At 37.9% G+C, this 16,047-nt stretch overlaps 1 protein-coding gene across 1 annotated transcript; it reads right to left on the bottom strand.

The window, feature by feature from the left end:
• Window positions 1-1,799: 1,799 nt before the first annotated feature.
• Window positions 1,800-15,267, bottom strand: LOC144628891 (copine-3-like). Its single transcript, XM_078487003.1, has 16 exons — window positions 14,907-15,267; window positions 12,564-12,743; window positions 12,035-12,100; window positions 10,123-10,197; window positions 9,453-9,536; window positions 8,811-8,900; window positions 8,284-8,379; window positions 7,543-7,629; window positions 7,272-7,331; window positions 6,583-6,716; window positions 5,669-5,723; window positions 5,471-5,522; window positions 4,645-4,778; window positions 3,951-4,114; window positions 3,287-3,356; window positions 1,800-2,697 (listed from the first exon to the last, which is right to left on the bottom strand). The coding sequence occupies exons 1-16, from the start codon at window positions 15,033-15,035 to the stop codon at window positions 2,566-2,568; spliced, it is 1,608 nt and encodes a 535-aa protein (XP_078343129.1). The 5' UTR covers window positions 15,036-15,267; the 3' UTR covers window positions 1,800-2,565.
• Window positions 15,268-16,047: the final 780 nt, after the last annotated feature.

Here is a 16,047-nt window from a genome sequence, read left to right as displayed (position 1 = left end):
TTCGTGCCGCAAAAATAATTCATAAATTAGACTGGTATACACCCTCTGTGGATGTCCTTCAAAGGGTAAAATGGCGAACGCTAGAAACTAACTATAACACTAAAATTCTAACTCTAGTATACACAGTATTTGAAGGAACTGCTCCATTGGGTATCCAATTTCTTTTTCGGAAGCAGCATAGTATATATGACCTGAGACGTCAGAACTGCTTAGTCTTGCCCAAGCCAAAAACTAACCTTAAACTGAAATCAGTTTCATACATTGGCGCAAAAAGGTGGAATAATTTGCCCAATGCCTGGAGGGCTAAAGAAAGCTTAGCTTCCTTCAATAGGGAACTAAAGGCCATCAAAAATCTCGATATTGTAAATAGAAAATTGTAAATAGGCTAGTGCATGTAAATATTGTAAATATCTTTTATATTGTAAATAAGTTTAGTTAGTATTCGTATTTGTCTTAGTGTTATTTTTGTTATGATTATTTCTTAGGTAACTTAAACACGACCACATCAGCTATGCTGTAAATTTATCGTGTCTAAATAAAAGATATTATTATTATTATTATTATTATTATTATTATTATTATTATTATTATTATTACCTATAGATTTGGTTTTACGAGCGCTCGGGTAGCGCACGACAAGAGAAGCCGACTGAAACTTAGGCTTAGTTTTTTACCAGTTAATAGCGACCTTTAGAGTTGGGCGAAAATCGCTAAATTTAGTACTCGCTAAAATTTGACTTGGTCAAATTTAATACTCGTTAATTTAAGTATCATTCCTCTCACCTCAAAAGAAAAAAATAAATAAATAAAGACAATTAAACATAGTAGAAATGCCGGTAACTTTGTTCTTTCTGCCTATGCAAATGATTTCCGTCTTAGCTATATATTCATTAAAACTGGTTTACAAGATATCACAATTTTATTAAAAAATTTTCAGAAAATCGCTAAATTAAGTAGTCACTAAATCTTGCGCGAAAAAAAAAACGCTTAAATTAGTATACGCTAACAATAGTAACTTTAAGGTAAGTGATTATAGGAGGCACACGAATTTGGTTTGAAAACTCGTACTCGTTCTCAATTTCGTACTCGTAGTCCAATCTAAAGGTCGCTAATAGCGCAACTTCTAAGTAAGTCTTTCTTTATAAAAAAGCACTGGCACCCAGTCCAAAGAAATCACATTGATTTATGGTGAGGGGTGGTGGGAGATAAGAAGCGGATTTGTAGATACTCTTCCTATACAAATTTTGTACGTGCGACTTGATATCACTTCCTGACATAATAGTATTTGTCTATAAACCAGGACAAACAAATATTTCACGAAATTTCATTGATTTTAAAAAAATTATGGTTTCCATAGAAACCGGTGTTTTTTGGGCTTGGCACTATATCTGAAAAAAACTTCTGTTGGTGACCACTTTCAGTGTGCCAAGTTTCATGCTTGTATCAAAAAGTGCACAATTCAACTAAAATTTCGAGCTAAGCCGCCGGACTAAAACCATTATACTACTGTTAACAGCCCAATCAAGGCTTGCTGAGAAGTTGTAAAGGTTTCAATCCTAACAAGCGGCATGAGAACGAGAAAAATTTGAAAATAAGAATGTCACATCGAATTGTAATTCTACTTGTATCAGTGAAGTTGCAATGTTGCGTAAATTGTGATTGTATTGTGCATTTATTGTATTTGAAGAAAAAACTAAATCGAAAAAAAAATTCCAGTTAAAAAATTGCTTTGGCGCATATCTTTAAGAATAAAGGATGTGACGACCTTTCTAAAAATAACCTTTATTGAAAGATTTCGTCATGTTACGCAACAGAAAAAAAATTCCCTGATGAATAATTGGAGAACTTGAGACGGCGACGGAAATTCAAGCGCATGGGTTTCCTTATTTTCCCAAAATATTAACTTGTGTTATAACTCTATGAAAACATACAAGGAAATTATATTCCTTTAATTCAAATCTTGTTGGACATTACGTTAATTCTACATGTCTTACTAAGTATGGGTTTCCTATGAATACATTATCGTGCATATGAGCTCACGTAGCAGTCGTTTTTCTTCCCGAAAGCGTGCGAAGGTTTGCACGCGAGATAGAATCCCAAAAAGATTTCTTTTTACTTCCGTTTGCGCCCCAAACTGTCACGTGTCTCGCACGCTCTCGGAAAGGAAAGGACTGCTTTGCAGACTTAGTCATTGATGAATGCTTAACTTGTTGTTTTACGTACAGAACATGTTAAACGCTAGTCACTCATTAAGCGAAAATGGGTGTAACTACTATTGTTGTGCGATTAATAAATTTTAATTTTGGTATATAATAAAAGGTCCTAAACCCTAGCTAAAGATATATTTAAAAATGCTGACTGCAAGCCCGGTCAAACGAAAACCATATATAATGAGCAATGATTGTGGTCCCTGCTATTTCTTTATAAATTTTTGTGGCGTTTTTTATACTTATATAATGAAAGTGCTCGCATATACCAAGATACTGCTGAATACTGAATACTAAATTTCCGGAGCCGAGTGATTTCGTTTAATCGGGTTTGCACAAATGAAGTTGATCTGAGACATTAGAGACCCCCCAAGGAGGGAGGTGCTGGTCCTGTTGGTGGCATGGGAGCGAGACCACGCTTTTTGAAGTACTCCTGTACTTGTTTGGGTATCTCTGCTAACACGTGTTTAGCGAGGACTGCTGGAGGTTGCTGTTGAAAAGGAATGGAAAAGGTGTCTAAATCAAAGTAAACCTCAAAATTAAAAATTTATAACGCAAAAAAAAAAAAAACACCACCAAAGTAGTAATTAAAACGAGAAAAAATAACCAAGCCGTTTCAACTGACAAAGATTACGGATAACGAAAGACAAACTTTCAAAGTTTATCAAGATGCGTTCACCGTGGCGTAGCTCCTTTAAACGGTAAATAAGTCTGGATTCAGGCCTTATGCTATCGATTGCCATTAGTATGAGGGTAAGCAAATTTCCTTTATCAGTGAAACCTTGTTAATACAGACACCAAAGGGATACGCAAAAGTCTCCGTATTATCGGGGTGTGCGTATAAAGCGGACTTTGAGATCAAGAGTAAACGTCACGGACACTTTTTTTTATAAACACGAAGACTTAAACAAACAATTTGAAAGCAAACGAACAATGGCCTTAATTGTAACTTTAGTTCAAACTGAAGAAACCTTACGCTCATTCAATGAGTCAAATGCCTCGCAGACTGCGTATGGCCACGTACTGTAGAATGTAACAATCTCACATCGCGTTAGTAAACACAACATTGTATTACTTACTGTTTTAAATTCTCTAAACGGCACAAACTGTACAATGTCTCTATCAGCATAATGATGACCACATCGTAACCTGAAGAAAAAACAACATGTTTATTGTCGTTGGTCAAATGAAGTCGTAAGTCGCTTTAAAACAACAACACACACAGTTTGGTCAATCAAAGGAAAACTTTCTTAAGTTTTTCAAACTTACTGATTCCATCGCGATCTTTCTATTCCTAGAATCCATTTTATTTTTTAGACCATTTTTTTTTACTAAGAATACAGTTTTTTCGACACAGGCTGAATATTCTTATTTTTCTGCCGATTTTAGGCTGAAAATATTCTTATGTACATTCTTAGAAAATACCGTTTGACATTCCCGTTTTAGCAAGTATTGGGTAATCAATTACAAGTGTTTAGTGTCCAGATCTGTATCGTGTTACATTGTGCACATGTACCATTGCTTTTCGTTGCAGCCTGGCCGTTTTGGCTTTAAACAAAGCATTCCTCACAGAGATAAAGTGACGGAAATGAAAATACCTGATTTTGTTTCAACTAAAAACTATATTCTTTTTTAAAATCTCAGCCTCGGGATTATTTTTAAAATATTCTTAAAAATTCGCAAATTTCAGCCTCGATATTCTTATAAACTAGATTCTTATAAAATATAAAGAGTGTATTTTACCTTCCTTCATCGGCGTCAAGTTCGTTCATATCTTTGAAGTCAGCTTGGCCAACTCCAACAATTATCACCGACATTGGCAGACGAGACGCTTTGATAATGGCGGCTTTTGTGTCTTCCATGTCTGACAACACACCGTCAGTTAACAGAAGAAGAACGTAATATTGCTGTTAAGATATCAACAAAAATAAAATAATTAGATTGGCATTTTTACTATATCTAGAGAAAAAAGCAACATGTTCATTTGCTGTAGCTGGCTTTCAAGGTCAAGGGTAGTCGCATGCAGCCAACCTTCGTGAACAGAAATTTTACTCTGTTAAAAAATATATCTACAGAAGAAACATTTTAGAATCTTGATTCTTACAGCTATAACATGACATGTGTGCTATTGAAACACTTTACTCCATCAGAACCTCTTGTCGCCCAGGGCCTAGTTGTTCATCAAAGGGCGGGTAACGCTATACACCGGATAAATCGCTATCCATTGGATAACTGCCATACAATACCTACTTCGCTATCCACCGGATAGTGATTTATCCAGTATTTCTTTATTACAGAGTTAAATCATGAATTAAGGGGGGGGCTCAAAAAAAAAAAAAAACCAGTACGCCATATTCTCATCACCAATCTGCTTGACAATGTATCGCTGCTCTTAGGAGACTTTACATTATGATCACTAACACTCCACTGTACATACCGACGCCGTGTTTTCCTTGGCCGCCTGCTCCGCAAATCTAATCACGTGATTAACGATCGGTGAGACGTTTGTCGGTCCATAAAGTTGAACTTGGCGAATACAATTCTGATAAGCGGTGACAATTTCAGAGATACCTGTCCAAAAAGGGAAACGATTTCTGGTTAGTTTTCTGCTTTGGGACATGTATCTGAATCGCTTATTCAGAGCCCTCTATTTTTCGCCCCTATCATTAAACGCAGGAAAGGAATCGCGAAAGAACTGGACGCCAGTGCGAAACGGGAGGCGCTCCCTTCGCTCGCACCTGTTCTTGCGTTCTTTTGCATTAAAAAATAGAGACGCTATGATCAGTTTAATCGGTGAAGAGAAGCCTTAACACCATACGGTTTGAATATTACGTAAACGTCAAATAATCAATTCCAGCCCCAACCCCAAAAGTTTCAGCATGTTAGAGTTTAAAGGACCCTAGTCAGCCTCCGCCATTTTCGATGGCATCGAAATAAATTATTATGAAAATTGTATGGTGAAGCAAAATCTTATTGTAAGTTGTGTTATTGGAAGTCTGTTTAATTACGTTTAACAATTTCATGTGCAATGATCTCTTTCGTTTAGACACGCTCCGGGTAAAAAATGAATACCAAAATTCTTGCATGTAAACAAAAACAAAGGTATGGCTGACTAGGGTCCTTTAAGTATTTTCAGGCAAGTAAACCAGTGGAATATTTTCATTGGTTGATAATGGTAAGGACCCTGGAGTCTCCTACAACACTCAACATTGCACGTTTAATAACACATTAGTTGTGAGGTAAAGAAATCCAAATTTTCCTACCGTGACAATACGGATTAGTAGGATTGAAGTTCAAAGGAAACTCGTGGGAAACCTAAGAAAACAAACACAAAATACTAATTAATTCATCTTCAACTGAAGAATCGGTTTAAAATGAGCGTGGGACAAGCAGAAGTTACGATCTGAAAGCTGCAGTTGTGTCACGCTAGAAGTTGGAATGATAGCTTCATCATCACTTACCTGGTTTCCTGGAGGTATCTTTGCTCCAAATCCTAATGCTGGAAAATATTTGTCACTACAAGATAAAATAAAAGATTGATTCTTTTGAGAAGCACTTTTCGTCACTCAAGATGTGATTCTCCCGAGCAACCACGAAAAAATCCGCCTCCCGAAGACGAGACGAAAGGGGATAACCTATTTTTGAGTGGTCCGTACAGTGTGATCGACAGGGTGAGAGTAGTTCTGAAAAGAACTGTTGTTGCTAACTGCCGTTTCGACAACCTGAATGGAGTGGAAACTGAGTGGAAGTCATCTTTAGAGTCAAGAGAAAAGTTGTCGTCAGTCGATGATGTTATAAGTCTGGTCCCTTGAATCCGATCGTGATATTATTCGCTATAAGACTCGTGTAAAGTTTGTCAATCTCCCTCTATTGTTAGTAAAACTAAGTCGTTCTGTAATAAATGAAAATTAATTAATAAAAATTTAAATAAAGAAATAAATCAACTTTGTTTTACATACGAGGGTTGCACATAACCGTCGTTCGACGGCCACTGACAAACCTGTGGCCCTTAAACTGATTCCCGATTGAATTGAAATTTAGAAGTGTTGGTTTTTGTGGTAGGATCCTTTCTTTTCCGCCGTGAATAAGTCATTTGTAAGGTATCGATAGTTGTTGAAATAGATCTAATGAGAGGTGTTCTCAGAAGTGTAGCAGCTCTCTTTAGGCTTGTAATTCTAGTGGTCCTCTAGTGTAGCAGTTGCTATTGTGTTTGGGCTAGGGGTATCGTTTATGTTGTTTGTTTTATTGTTTTTTCGAAGGGTAGCGAGCCATTCAAGTGGGACCTTTCAATAGCTGCTAGATAACCCTTTGTTCTAAGTTTGTGTACCAGCTTTCAAGAGTCAGTCGTTAAAAAATAAATAGCATTCAAGCTTACGTGTCATAGTCCTGACAAACTTCTCCTACAGCCACCAAAGCCTTGACATACTCATTGGGTTCATAAGGATTCACATAATGCAGTGACTGAGGGTTTCTTGGATCACCATTGGATGCTGTAAAGTCTATTCCGACCTGCATAAACCAAAAATAAAAACTTCATGAGTACTTAACATTTGCGGAAATTTTGGTTGAAAGTCAGATGGAACAGGAAGATCCTTTCCGTAATAGGTACTTCTCGTTTTCCGTTCCGAAGAGAACGTCACAAAATTCCTTACTGTTTGGTTCCCCAGTTCCAGTCTCCCATCAACGGAAAACAATAACAGAGAACCAACATTGCAAATGGTAAGTACCATCTTTTTCAATTGGTTTGCTGATTTTGAAAAAAGTTGGTCATCCTTACTGGTTTGCTCCAGCGAAAACGTAAGCTACACTTTACCCCATCTTCAAACATTTGGATAAGGCTACCAGTAAGTTTCGGAGAAAGGAAACTTTCCAATTCTTACTGCTACCGCCAGCGACAGGGAGGCTTGAAGGGCGAGGAGGATCAATGGCCCTGGCAACCTCCATGCCGAGCCAAGGGGTAGATGATGATGATGTCGTTACAAGAAGAGGGTAGAAAACTCTCCCAACACAAAACCAAAAACTTTGTAGTCGGTATTAATGCTGCACTTTTTTAGATGCACTTACTGTGAAGTTCATTTGACATCCTCCCATAATGTAATCCAAGAATGTGTGCACTTTGATAATCTAAGGAAGAGTGAAACAATGTGAATATAACCGTTGATTTCTTTCGGCTACAAAACAAATTCGCCAGAGTATAGTACAGTACAGTCGGGGAAACCTAAGTGGCAGTTTTGGCAAATCTTCGTTCAAACAAGTCAATAGGATAGGCGATATGTCATCACCTAAAAATATAAGAAGTTAGAACCACTAGTAGTTTAAACCAGCATGTACATACATTGCACTGAATAACGTACAGCACCCCTGAGTTCACATATCCTTTCTTCTTTTGTTTCTTCTTGGGATTCACCAGATCAAGTCCTTTCTGAAATAAAATCATTTCACAAAGAATTTAATCTCACAGTATATTGCTGATGCGTTATTTTCTTTAAATTAGATATATATGGTTTTCACTCACGTGACAAGGTGGCCATATTGGTGGACCAAACCCCCGTCCAGAATTTGCATAAGAATAGAATTTAGTTTCCAACAGAGAGAAAGTCTATTGTTCTGGTCCACCAACATGTATGGCTGCTGTGAAAACGATCTATATTCTGTTTTAAGTAATGGAACATGCTTATGTATCGTTTTCCTTTTGTCTTGAAAGACATCTTAACTTTCTAAAAATGCATTGAGCAACAAATGTCAGCTAAATAAGCTTGTGCAACAAATAAAGATCCAAGTCAGTAGTATAGTAGTGGCCTGTTAGGCCTCTTTTTTGCAGAGAAATCTCATTAATTTGTGGAGGAATACATTAACTCTGTGACGTCATAGACCCATGAATAAGTAAGCTGTTAATTAAATCCACAGCACTTTATTTATTAGTCCATGACCTCACCAGGTTAATGTACATGTATTCCTCCGCGAATCCTACTATACTACTCAGGTCTGGATATGAGATTTTTCCTCCATTAATTTTTTTATCTGCATAGCAATTACTAAAGTAAAAATACCTTTGTATCACACACAATCACCTTACCCCATTTTGTTTTAACTCTAACAACTGCCGAACAGAAGCGCTGGTTGAACCAATAAAGTCATGACTTCCATCATCATCATAATCAAAGCAATCGATCTGTCGCAATCAAACATAAAAACAAACCAGAAAAGGCATCAGTTAATAGACAGTACATACCCCAGACTGTTTAGCGTCAATCAGTTGTCAAAGAGTTGCATCCTCACATCCAATCAAATCATTATTGTTGCCTTCATCCATAACATCCAATCTGGCGATCTCATAAAATTAAATGAAAGTTACTCTTAGTGCAGTGCATTTTAGATTTATGTAAAGACGTCACCAGATCAAAACTAACACAAAATGTTACATGCCAAATGTTACAAGTTAATTAACAAAAACTACTCCTAATTTAAAAGGCAAGCACATAACTGCCCCTTGCAAAGAGACTTTTAGATATGTTTGTCCAAAGTGCAAGCACAAAATCAATTCCTTTCAAGCTCTGTTAATGCAGTAAAAACTATATAGAACACATGAACATGTTGCCGTACCTTTATTGGTGCATCATAGTCTCCGCTGCAGAGGGTAGCAAGTGGAATGTCAAACGACTTCCATGATGGATTGAGGTTATTTTTAACAACCTGTTTGCATGCAGGTAATAAAAAGATGATCACGATATTAATATTTTTAACCAATCTCCCCAGAATCCCTGATCACTGTACATACAATAATGAACACAGTGTATCATGATTGTAGAACAAAGCTACATGTATTACATGTAGCTTTGTTCTACAATCATGATACACTGTGTTCATGACTGACTGATTGGCTTGCAAACACATAATTTTCACTCGCACTGCATGGTGGCCTGATTTAAAATTAATCGGATGATTACAGACTGAACTGGACTCCACTCAGTAACTACTCACTGATTTTCAGAAATACTGTACAGTGTATAACTTTATGCATAATTTGTTACATGGGTACAAAACTTTTCAAAGACATATTATTATATAATTATTGTCATGGTTCAATTTTACCCTGGCTTGGTACAAATATCTGGTTCTATGTTTTATTTTACATTCATTATGATAAAATTATTACGGTAACCATACAACAGAAAAAAGGAAAATACCAGATTGTATGCCAAATTGAACAATCATTAATACAGTACACACTTGAAGCCAGCTTACCTCAGTTCGATGTACAAGCAAGGAGCCGCCATCACTTTTCACTTTTGACAGATTCAGAAACCCATCTGATTTTCCCATAAAGTCCTACAGGGTGTACAATAAGTTTTAAACATTTTAAAAAAGATAAATCGAGTTTCAGAATAATGTAGTATTTTCCACATGACTTTATACATCACTCCATCTTAGTACCTCAGGAATGTAGCTAAGAAAAAACTAAGCCGGCTCATTAAAAAGCCCAGTCATCTCTTCTAGATCTGTTCTTTATATCTACAAATTATCTAAAGTCCTTGATTTCTAGTGAAACTTCAGACGGTGATCAGCTCCCTTTCAGCCGGCGAATTAGATTAGCCTGTAGCTAACTCTTTGCTACATCCCTGCTTCTTTTTATTCACAATGTTCCCGCAAAAATGTGCAGACAAATAAAAATCCTCACTTTTTGCTCTAAGAAAAGGTGTAATGGCATATTTTTACATTTTGTAAAAATCCTCACTTTTTGCTCTAAGAAAAGGTGTAATGGCATATTTTTACATTTTGTAGGTTTTTAATTCATCGGATTGAGTATTTAAAATTAACCTATTTTTAATAATACCACATACTGTATTTATATGTATGGCTTTTCTATTCTACTAAAAAGCTATATGTTAACTGGTGTATCAAAATAATACCATACCTTTTTATCCAATTTTGCTGCTCTGAACGTCAACTGAACTATTTCATTTGATCCTTTTAGTTCTTCTGCATATACCTACAAGGAAACAACATTAAAAAATAATTTTAAAAAAACACAGTTTTTTTACTGTATGTAACTGTATTGATTTCTAAGCTTTTTTCATGAAATCATCATCATTAACTTTAAGTGTCAAAATCTTCTAGCACGTCTAATAAGGCAGGCCTACTTATTGGGGACACAGTTCAGCTCGAAGAGCTGTGCTCTAGCAGAGAAAGGGTGCTTGCATGTTATCATGAAAGCTTTTAAGAACTGGGCACCCAAGATTTTTCACATACACAAGATCCTTTGGGCACATTGCGTTTATTCTTAGAGCACAGCTTTGCTATTATTTTTTTTGTGAGCCAATATGTCTGTATATGAACATGTATGACAAAGTACATGTATTTGTTATTCATTTTGCTCATTATCTCTGACTAATTGTGTCGGCTTGATGACAGCATCCAGTACCAGCACTCTCTTGAATAAGTAAGCACAATTAAGATCCTTGGATATTGAAATTAATTTACATAGCAATACATACAGGGCTCGAGACTAACTTTTTTGCTAACTAGCCTAGTGGCTGGTGACACCTTTGATACCACTAGCCAAAACCAATATATTCAACTAGCCTGAACTTTCAAGCATGGTTTTCGGGGTTTTTTTCCCAAGCCAGCGGAGACAAAAGCCAGTGACAAATCGGACAAAATTGGTTTTTCTTCCCAAATCCATGGAAAGTCTGTGTTCCACGAAGGCAAAAACTTGTGTTTTCATGGAGGCACTATGCTGTCTTCATTGGGTCTTTTGCTAGCTTTTTTGCTTCTACCCACTTCAGAATAATCTCGGGTATCCAACGGAACCGAATCTTAAATGTGTACATGACCCAGGGGGGGGGGGGGTACTCCGACTTGTTAATGACAGGGATGATCGAATGAAGGCAAAACTCAGGGCCCAAAAAAATCCCTAAGTCTTCCAACATTACCCTAAAAAATCCCTGGAGCAAAAATAACCCCTAAAAAAATCCCTTGTCAAATATTACCCCTAAATTGCCAGGAGGGGTAATAACGCTCGCGTTTGGTATTCATCATACCATAAATACGCCAAGGCCGAGCCAAAGCACTTTAGTTTGTTTAAAATACCCTAAAAGATCCTCTATTTGAATCAAGTCACCCAAAAAAATACTTGCCAAATCTTCTTACCCAAAAAAATCCCAGAATCGAAAATTTCAAACCCAAAAAAATCCTTCGATCATCCCCGTCATTTACAAGCCGGAGTACCCCCCCTGGGGTACATGAAATCGTTTTTGAAAGCGTTCACGTACGTGACCTCTCCCCCTTGTTGTTTGTGCAACCTTACCCAATCACTGATTAAGGTTACAACCTACACATAATGCTTGATTTACCAGGCTGGCTAATAATAAGCAGAAACAGTTTTCTTTCACTTACAAGTCCCTTTCATCACCAGAAAGTCCTACAAGAAGTTATCAATGATCGTTTGTTCGCTTTTCGGTAACTTTGGCTTGTCCATATTCTTTGATATTTGTCAACAGTGTACTTGTTAGTTCTGTTCTCTCAGAGTCATTTCAATTTGCGGTTTCTTTTCACAAAACTGCCTGAAATTTCCACTAGCCATAATTTTTGGCTAGTGAAAGTCCAAAATCTACTAGCCAAAACTGCATTTCTACTAGCCTTTGGCTAGTTGGCTACCGTTAGTATCAAGCCCTGAGGTAATCATGTCAAGCTACATGCTCAGGAATCTTAGATGTATTGGCTTTTGCTTAAAAGCTGTCTTTGAATATATTATTTGTAAAGTTTGACTGTACATTTAATATAATATTTTAAAGAATGAATTATTTTATGATTTTGTATGTACTCACTGTTATGGTTCCAACTTGTCTTCCTTTGATTTGCAAGGTCTTTGCATATGATTTCTTTGATACTATCTGGAATTAATGGGGAGACAAATAAGAGCCTCAATAACAGAATGCATTCCTTCAGTTAATATCTGTACAGTTATTTTAAAATAAGAGCTTTTGGAAAGTGTTAAAAGGAACCATGTTCACTTAGTAAGTAGAGGGAAGGGAAGGAGGAGGAGGTCAGGTGGGTGGGGGGGGGGGGTGTGAATGCCTCACCTCCTGTAAATTATCCTAACCACTGACCCAGTTCCGGGTGGATGTTGCAAAATGTTTCCTACTGCACCCACCTTCAGTTATCATCAAAGGAATCCAAGTTGCTCTCCCCCATCTTTATTCCTGTCAGAGCCTCCTTCTGACTACCCCTCCCCTGCACTTCCTCCTTTACAACCAGGTTCCCTCTCCCCCCTCCCCCTCTGACCATCCCCCTGGGTAGGTACATGTAAATTGCAGTACATTACATAGAACTTTAGTTATCAACATTACCCCATACCTGTCCCAGATTACACTCCATGTCACCCAGAAAATCGTCATCATCCAGCGAGCTTGTCTCGTTGTCAACATCATAAACTGCAAACTTTAGTTTCTGTACCAACTCAAAATAATAATCCACAACAATTCCTTGGGCAAAATCTGGGTTGAGGTTATTCTTGATTTTTTCTGTCCTAGCATGCTACGATGAGAAGAGACATTAGATTTGTGTGAATTGTTAGGTGCAAGTTTGAATCTGTCAATACAATGATCTGGAATATACATGTATAGCTGGTTTAAAGTAAAAACACAATAAATTAGGCCTACAGCGTTGACAAGGGCTGACTTTAAATTCTTGCTATTATGGGCTCACATTAGGGGGTGTCTAACATTTTAAAAACATGAAACTAAAGAAGGGAAAGGGTCCCCAGATGTCGCGATCCTTCTTGTCTGCACCAGGGATCGGGACCTCTGGGGGGCGTTGACAAAACCTGGATCGGATCGGACCGGATCTGACCGGATTGGATCGCAGATCGGATCGCGGATCGGATCACGGACCGGATCACGAAAAATAAAAAAAATAAAAATAAAATAAAAATAAATAAACAAATAAATGGTTGTTAGTAATTGGCGTAACGGCGGAACGCGGAATGGCGGAACGAGAATCGGCGTAACAAGATTTTTTTTTCTGTTTTTTAATTGCTTTTAATAATTAATTTATTGCTATGAACTTAATTAAAATAATAAATTATCACTTTGCAGACCTGCAGACAGCGGTATCCGGAACCAATTTTTTCTTTATTTCACACACAACTGAGGCCGCAATGTCGTTTACGGCTTATATGATCTCTGGACTTCTGATTACGTAGAACTGGGCAAAGAAACAAACAAACAAACAAACAAACAAACAAACAGTAAATATATCCCACAAAATAAAGGGCACCCACATCTTCTTATAATTAATCCTTCGAGGTCGATCTAGAGCCAGGATTTGAGGATTTCAAAGAGAAGCTATAAACGCGACTGCACAGTGTGACTGCCCCTCGGACATTCTTGCCCCGAGCGAGACAATGAAACGTACAAAGCAGAACAAGTCAACGAAGCCGTTGGAAAATAAAAAGAAGGGCCTGAAAAGTTACCGATTGTGTAAGAAAAAGAAAGAAAGAAAAATGAAAATCCCACAACAAGATATATTTTCAGCTGGTCACCCATCCAAGTACTTACCACGCGCAACAGGGCTTAACTTCGGCAATCGGACACAAACCAATGCGTTCCTTGTGGTATCAGTGTCAGACGAGACAGAGGGTTATAAGAGAGGGTTATAAAAGTAATACCTGGTTAAAATGGATCTTTTGTACAATTTGGCACTTTCCTGCTAAAACTGGTCTTAACTTTTATTAGCTAAATTACGTGCTCTTTGTGATACCATATGGAAGGCAACGGTTCTTGTCCGATCACCGAAGTTAAGTCCTGTTGGGCGAGGCTAGTACTTGGATGGGTGACCAACTGAAAATACCGCTAGTTAGTGGGCTTTTTTATTTTCTTTCTTTCTTTTTTTATGAAATCAGTAACTTAACAGGCCCTTCATTTTTTTTCCAACGGCTCCGTTGACTTCTTCGGCTTTGTACGTTTCATTGTCTCGATTGGGGCAAGAAAATTCATAATACGCCGTTCCGCGTTCCGCTGTTACGCCGATTTATACTAACAACCATTTATTTGTTTATTTATTTTTTGTTATTTTATTTTATTTTTTTTATTTTTTTTTTTCGTGATCCAGTCCGTGATCCGATCCGTGATCCGATCCGTGATCTGATCCGCGATCCGATCCGCGATCTGATCCGCAGTCCGATCCGATCCGGTCTGACCCGATCCAAGTTTTGTCAACGCCCACCTCTGGGCTATTCTGAAAGCCCGCCACTAAGGCATCTGAATCTGATTGGCTGTTGAAAACTAAGTCTTGTTTGTTTCACCACAATCTCTGGTGCCTGCAGGTGCAAAATCAAACCGGAACCACGATTTCCTGGTTCCGGTTTTGGATTTGTCCAGAGCCGTTGAGTTTCCCGACCGCTGGTCAAGGGGAACGTCCATGCCGCAGATTGGTTCGAGAAATTCAAACCAAAAACAATCAAATGCCTGAGGGAGTTTTCATAATTTGAATATTTAATAACGTGTCAAGTTGTTCTTTAATATTAGTAACATTAGCTGCCAGTTTATCTTTATGACTTGGAACTGGACTATCTTTCTAATTAAGAAGACACGATTTCTTGATGTTCTCCAAAAAAACTGGAAAAAACTAAGCTGAACCAAGCTAAGTTCATGCATAGTTAGTAGCTGTGTTTTAGTTTCAATATTAAATAAAACTTACCTCAACCCATTTTCCGTGTGAATCTTGAATATACAGTGCACATATAGGATCAGATTTTGAAGTCGTGTCTTTATCAAGCAGCCCTCTACAAGACACATGAAGCTCTACACGAGTTACACAGTCGGCCATTTCCAGACTGTTGTTGTCACTCGCTGTGGTGCGATCGACCGCGAGTTTTGAACAAGTTGATCGATTGTTTGTCAATAGCCTTTTTTAAAAGTTGATCACGTTAGACACTTGGAAGGTAATAACTTCGCAGGGCGACAATCTCCACTAACTGTGCAAAAAAGCAATATAAATTGACAACAAAATTAAACACAGTACAAACGAAAAGTTGTTGCTCTATCGTTCATAACACCACTCCTCCGAATTCTCCCCGGTCAGGGACTGGGTTCTAGTTTATCAAAATGCCTTTTCGGGGGACCCCAGAGGCGCAATCGGGGATTTCTGGGACAAGCCGGGCTATTCGAAAAGCCGATTAAAATTAACCCAGAATTAAAAGTTGATCGAGGGTTCCATTTCTCTAAAGAGAAGTGTTTTTATTGCTTATTTTTTTTGTGGAGTTTGAGATGAGTCGACGTCAAAACAGAAAATAAAAACAGAAAACCTCACTGAAAAGTTTAAAAAACTGAAATCAAAATTCGCGCTAACCCTGGATTAGCTTAATCGTGCTTTGAACAACCCGACTAATAATGTTCTCAGCTCTGTGTCAGTTTGACTGTTTTAGAAAGCAGAACAAAATGGCCGTCGATAAAACCAGGAACATGAATATTCCCGAAGCCACAAGCAGACCATCCTGTGTTCCCCCGTAGTTAAAAACTAAAGAAATTTGAATAAATCTATTGCGGCTTTGACCCATATCAGTTAGGTTCATCTTGATCTGGATGTCTGGCATCCGCATGGAAAAGAGCGCGGTGAAGTCCCGCGTAGAAAATTTTACAAAGAAACCTTAAAAGAGACCAATCTAGTTGTGGCACAAGCTTTTCTTGACCCCTAAAAGGTACCCACCCAAAATCTAAGAACACTCTAAGCGAGACGAAGAGCATCCCCGTCCCTTTCAAATGCAAGTCCCCACCATGGCGGGTGGAGGGGGCGGGGGGGATGGGGGGGGGGGAGGGTAAGGTCTGGTCGCGTTTATTTT

This window comes from Oculina patagonica, chromosome 10, assembly GCF_052425735.1.
Source record: "Oculina patagonica isolate OP01 chromosome 10, crgOcupat, whole genome shotgun sequence".
NCBI classification, from domain to species: domain Eukaryota; kingdom Metazoa; phylum Cnidaria; class Anthozoa; order Scleractinia; family Oculinidae; genus Oculina; species Oculina patagonica.
This window is presented reverse-complemented; position numbering and strand designations above follow the sequence as displayed.

Bases quoted from the DNA above. Each gene is read 5' to 3' on its own strand.
- LOC144628891 (XM_078487003.1), bottom strand. From the start codon at position 15,035: ATGGCCGACTGTGTAACTCGTGTAGAGCTTCATGTGTCTTGTAGAGGG. The intron at 12,101-12,563 runs GTATGGGGTAAT...CATTAATTCCAG, and splicing joins TGGAGTGTAATCTGGGACAG to ATAGTATCAAAGAAATCATA. The intron at 4,779-5,470 runs GTAGGAAAATTT...CTTTTTGGACAG, and splicing joins TACTAATCCGTATTGTCACG to GTATCTCTGAAATTGTCACC.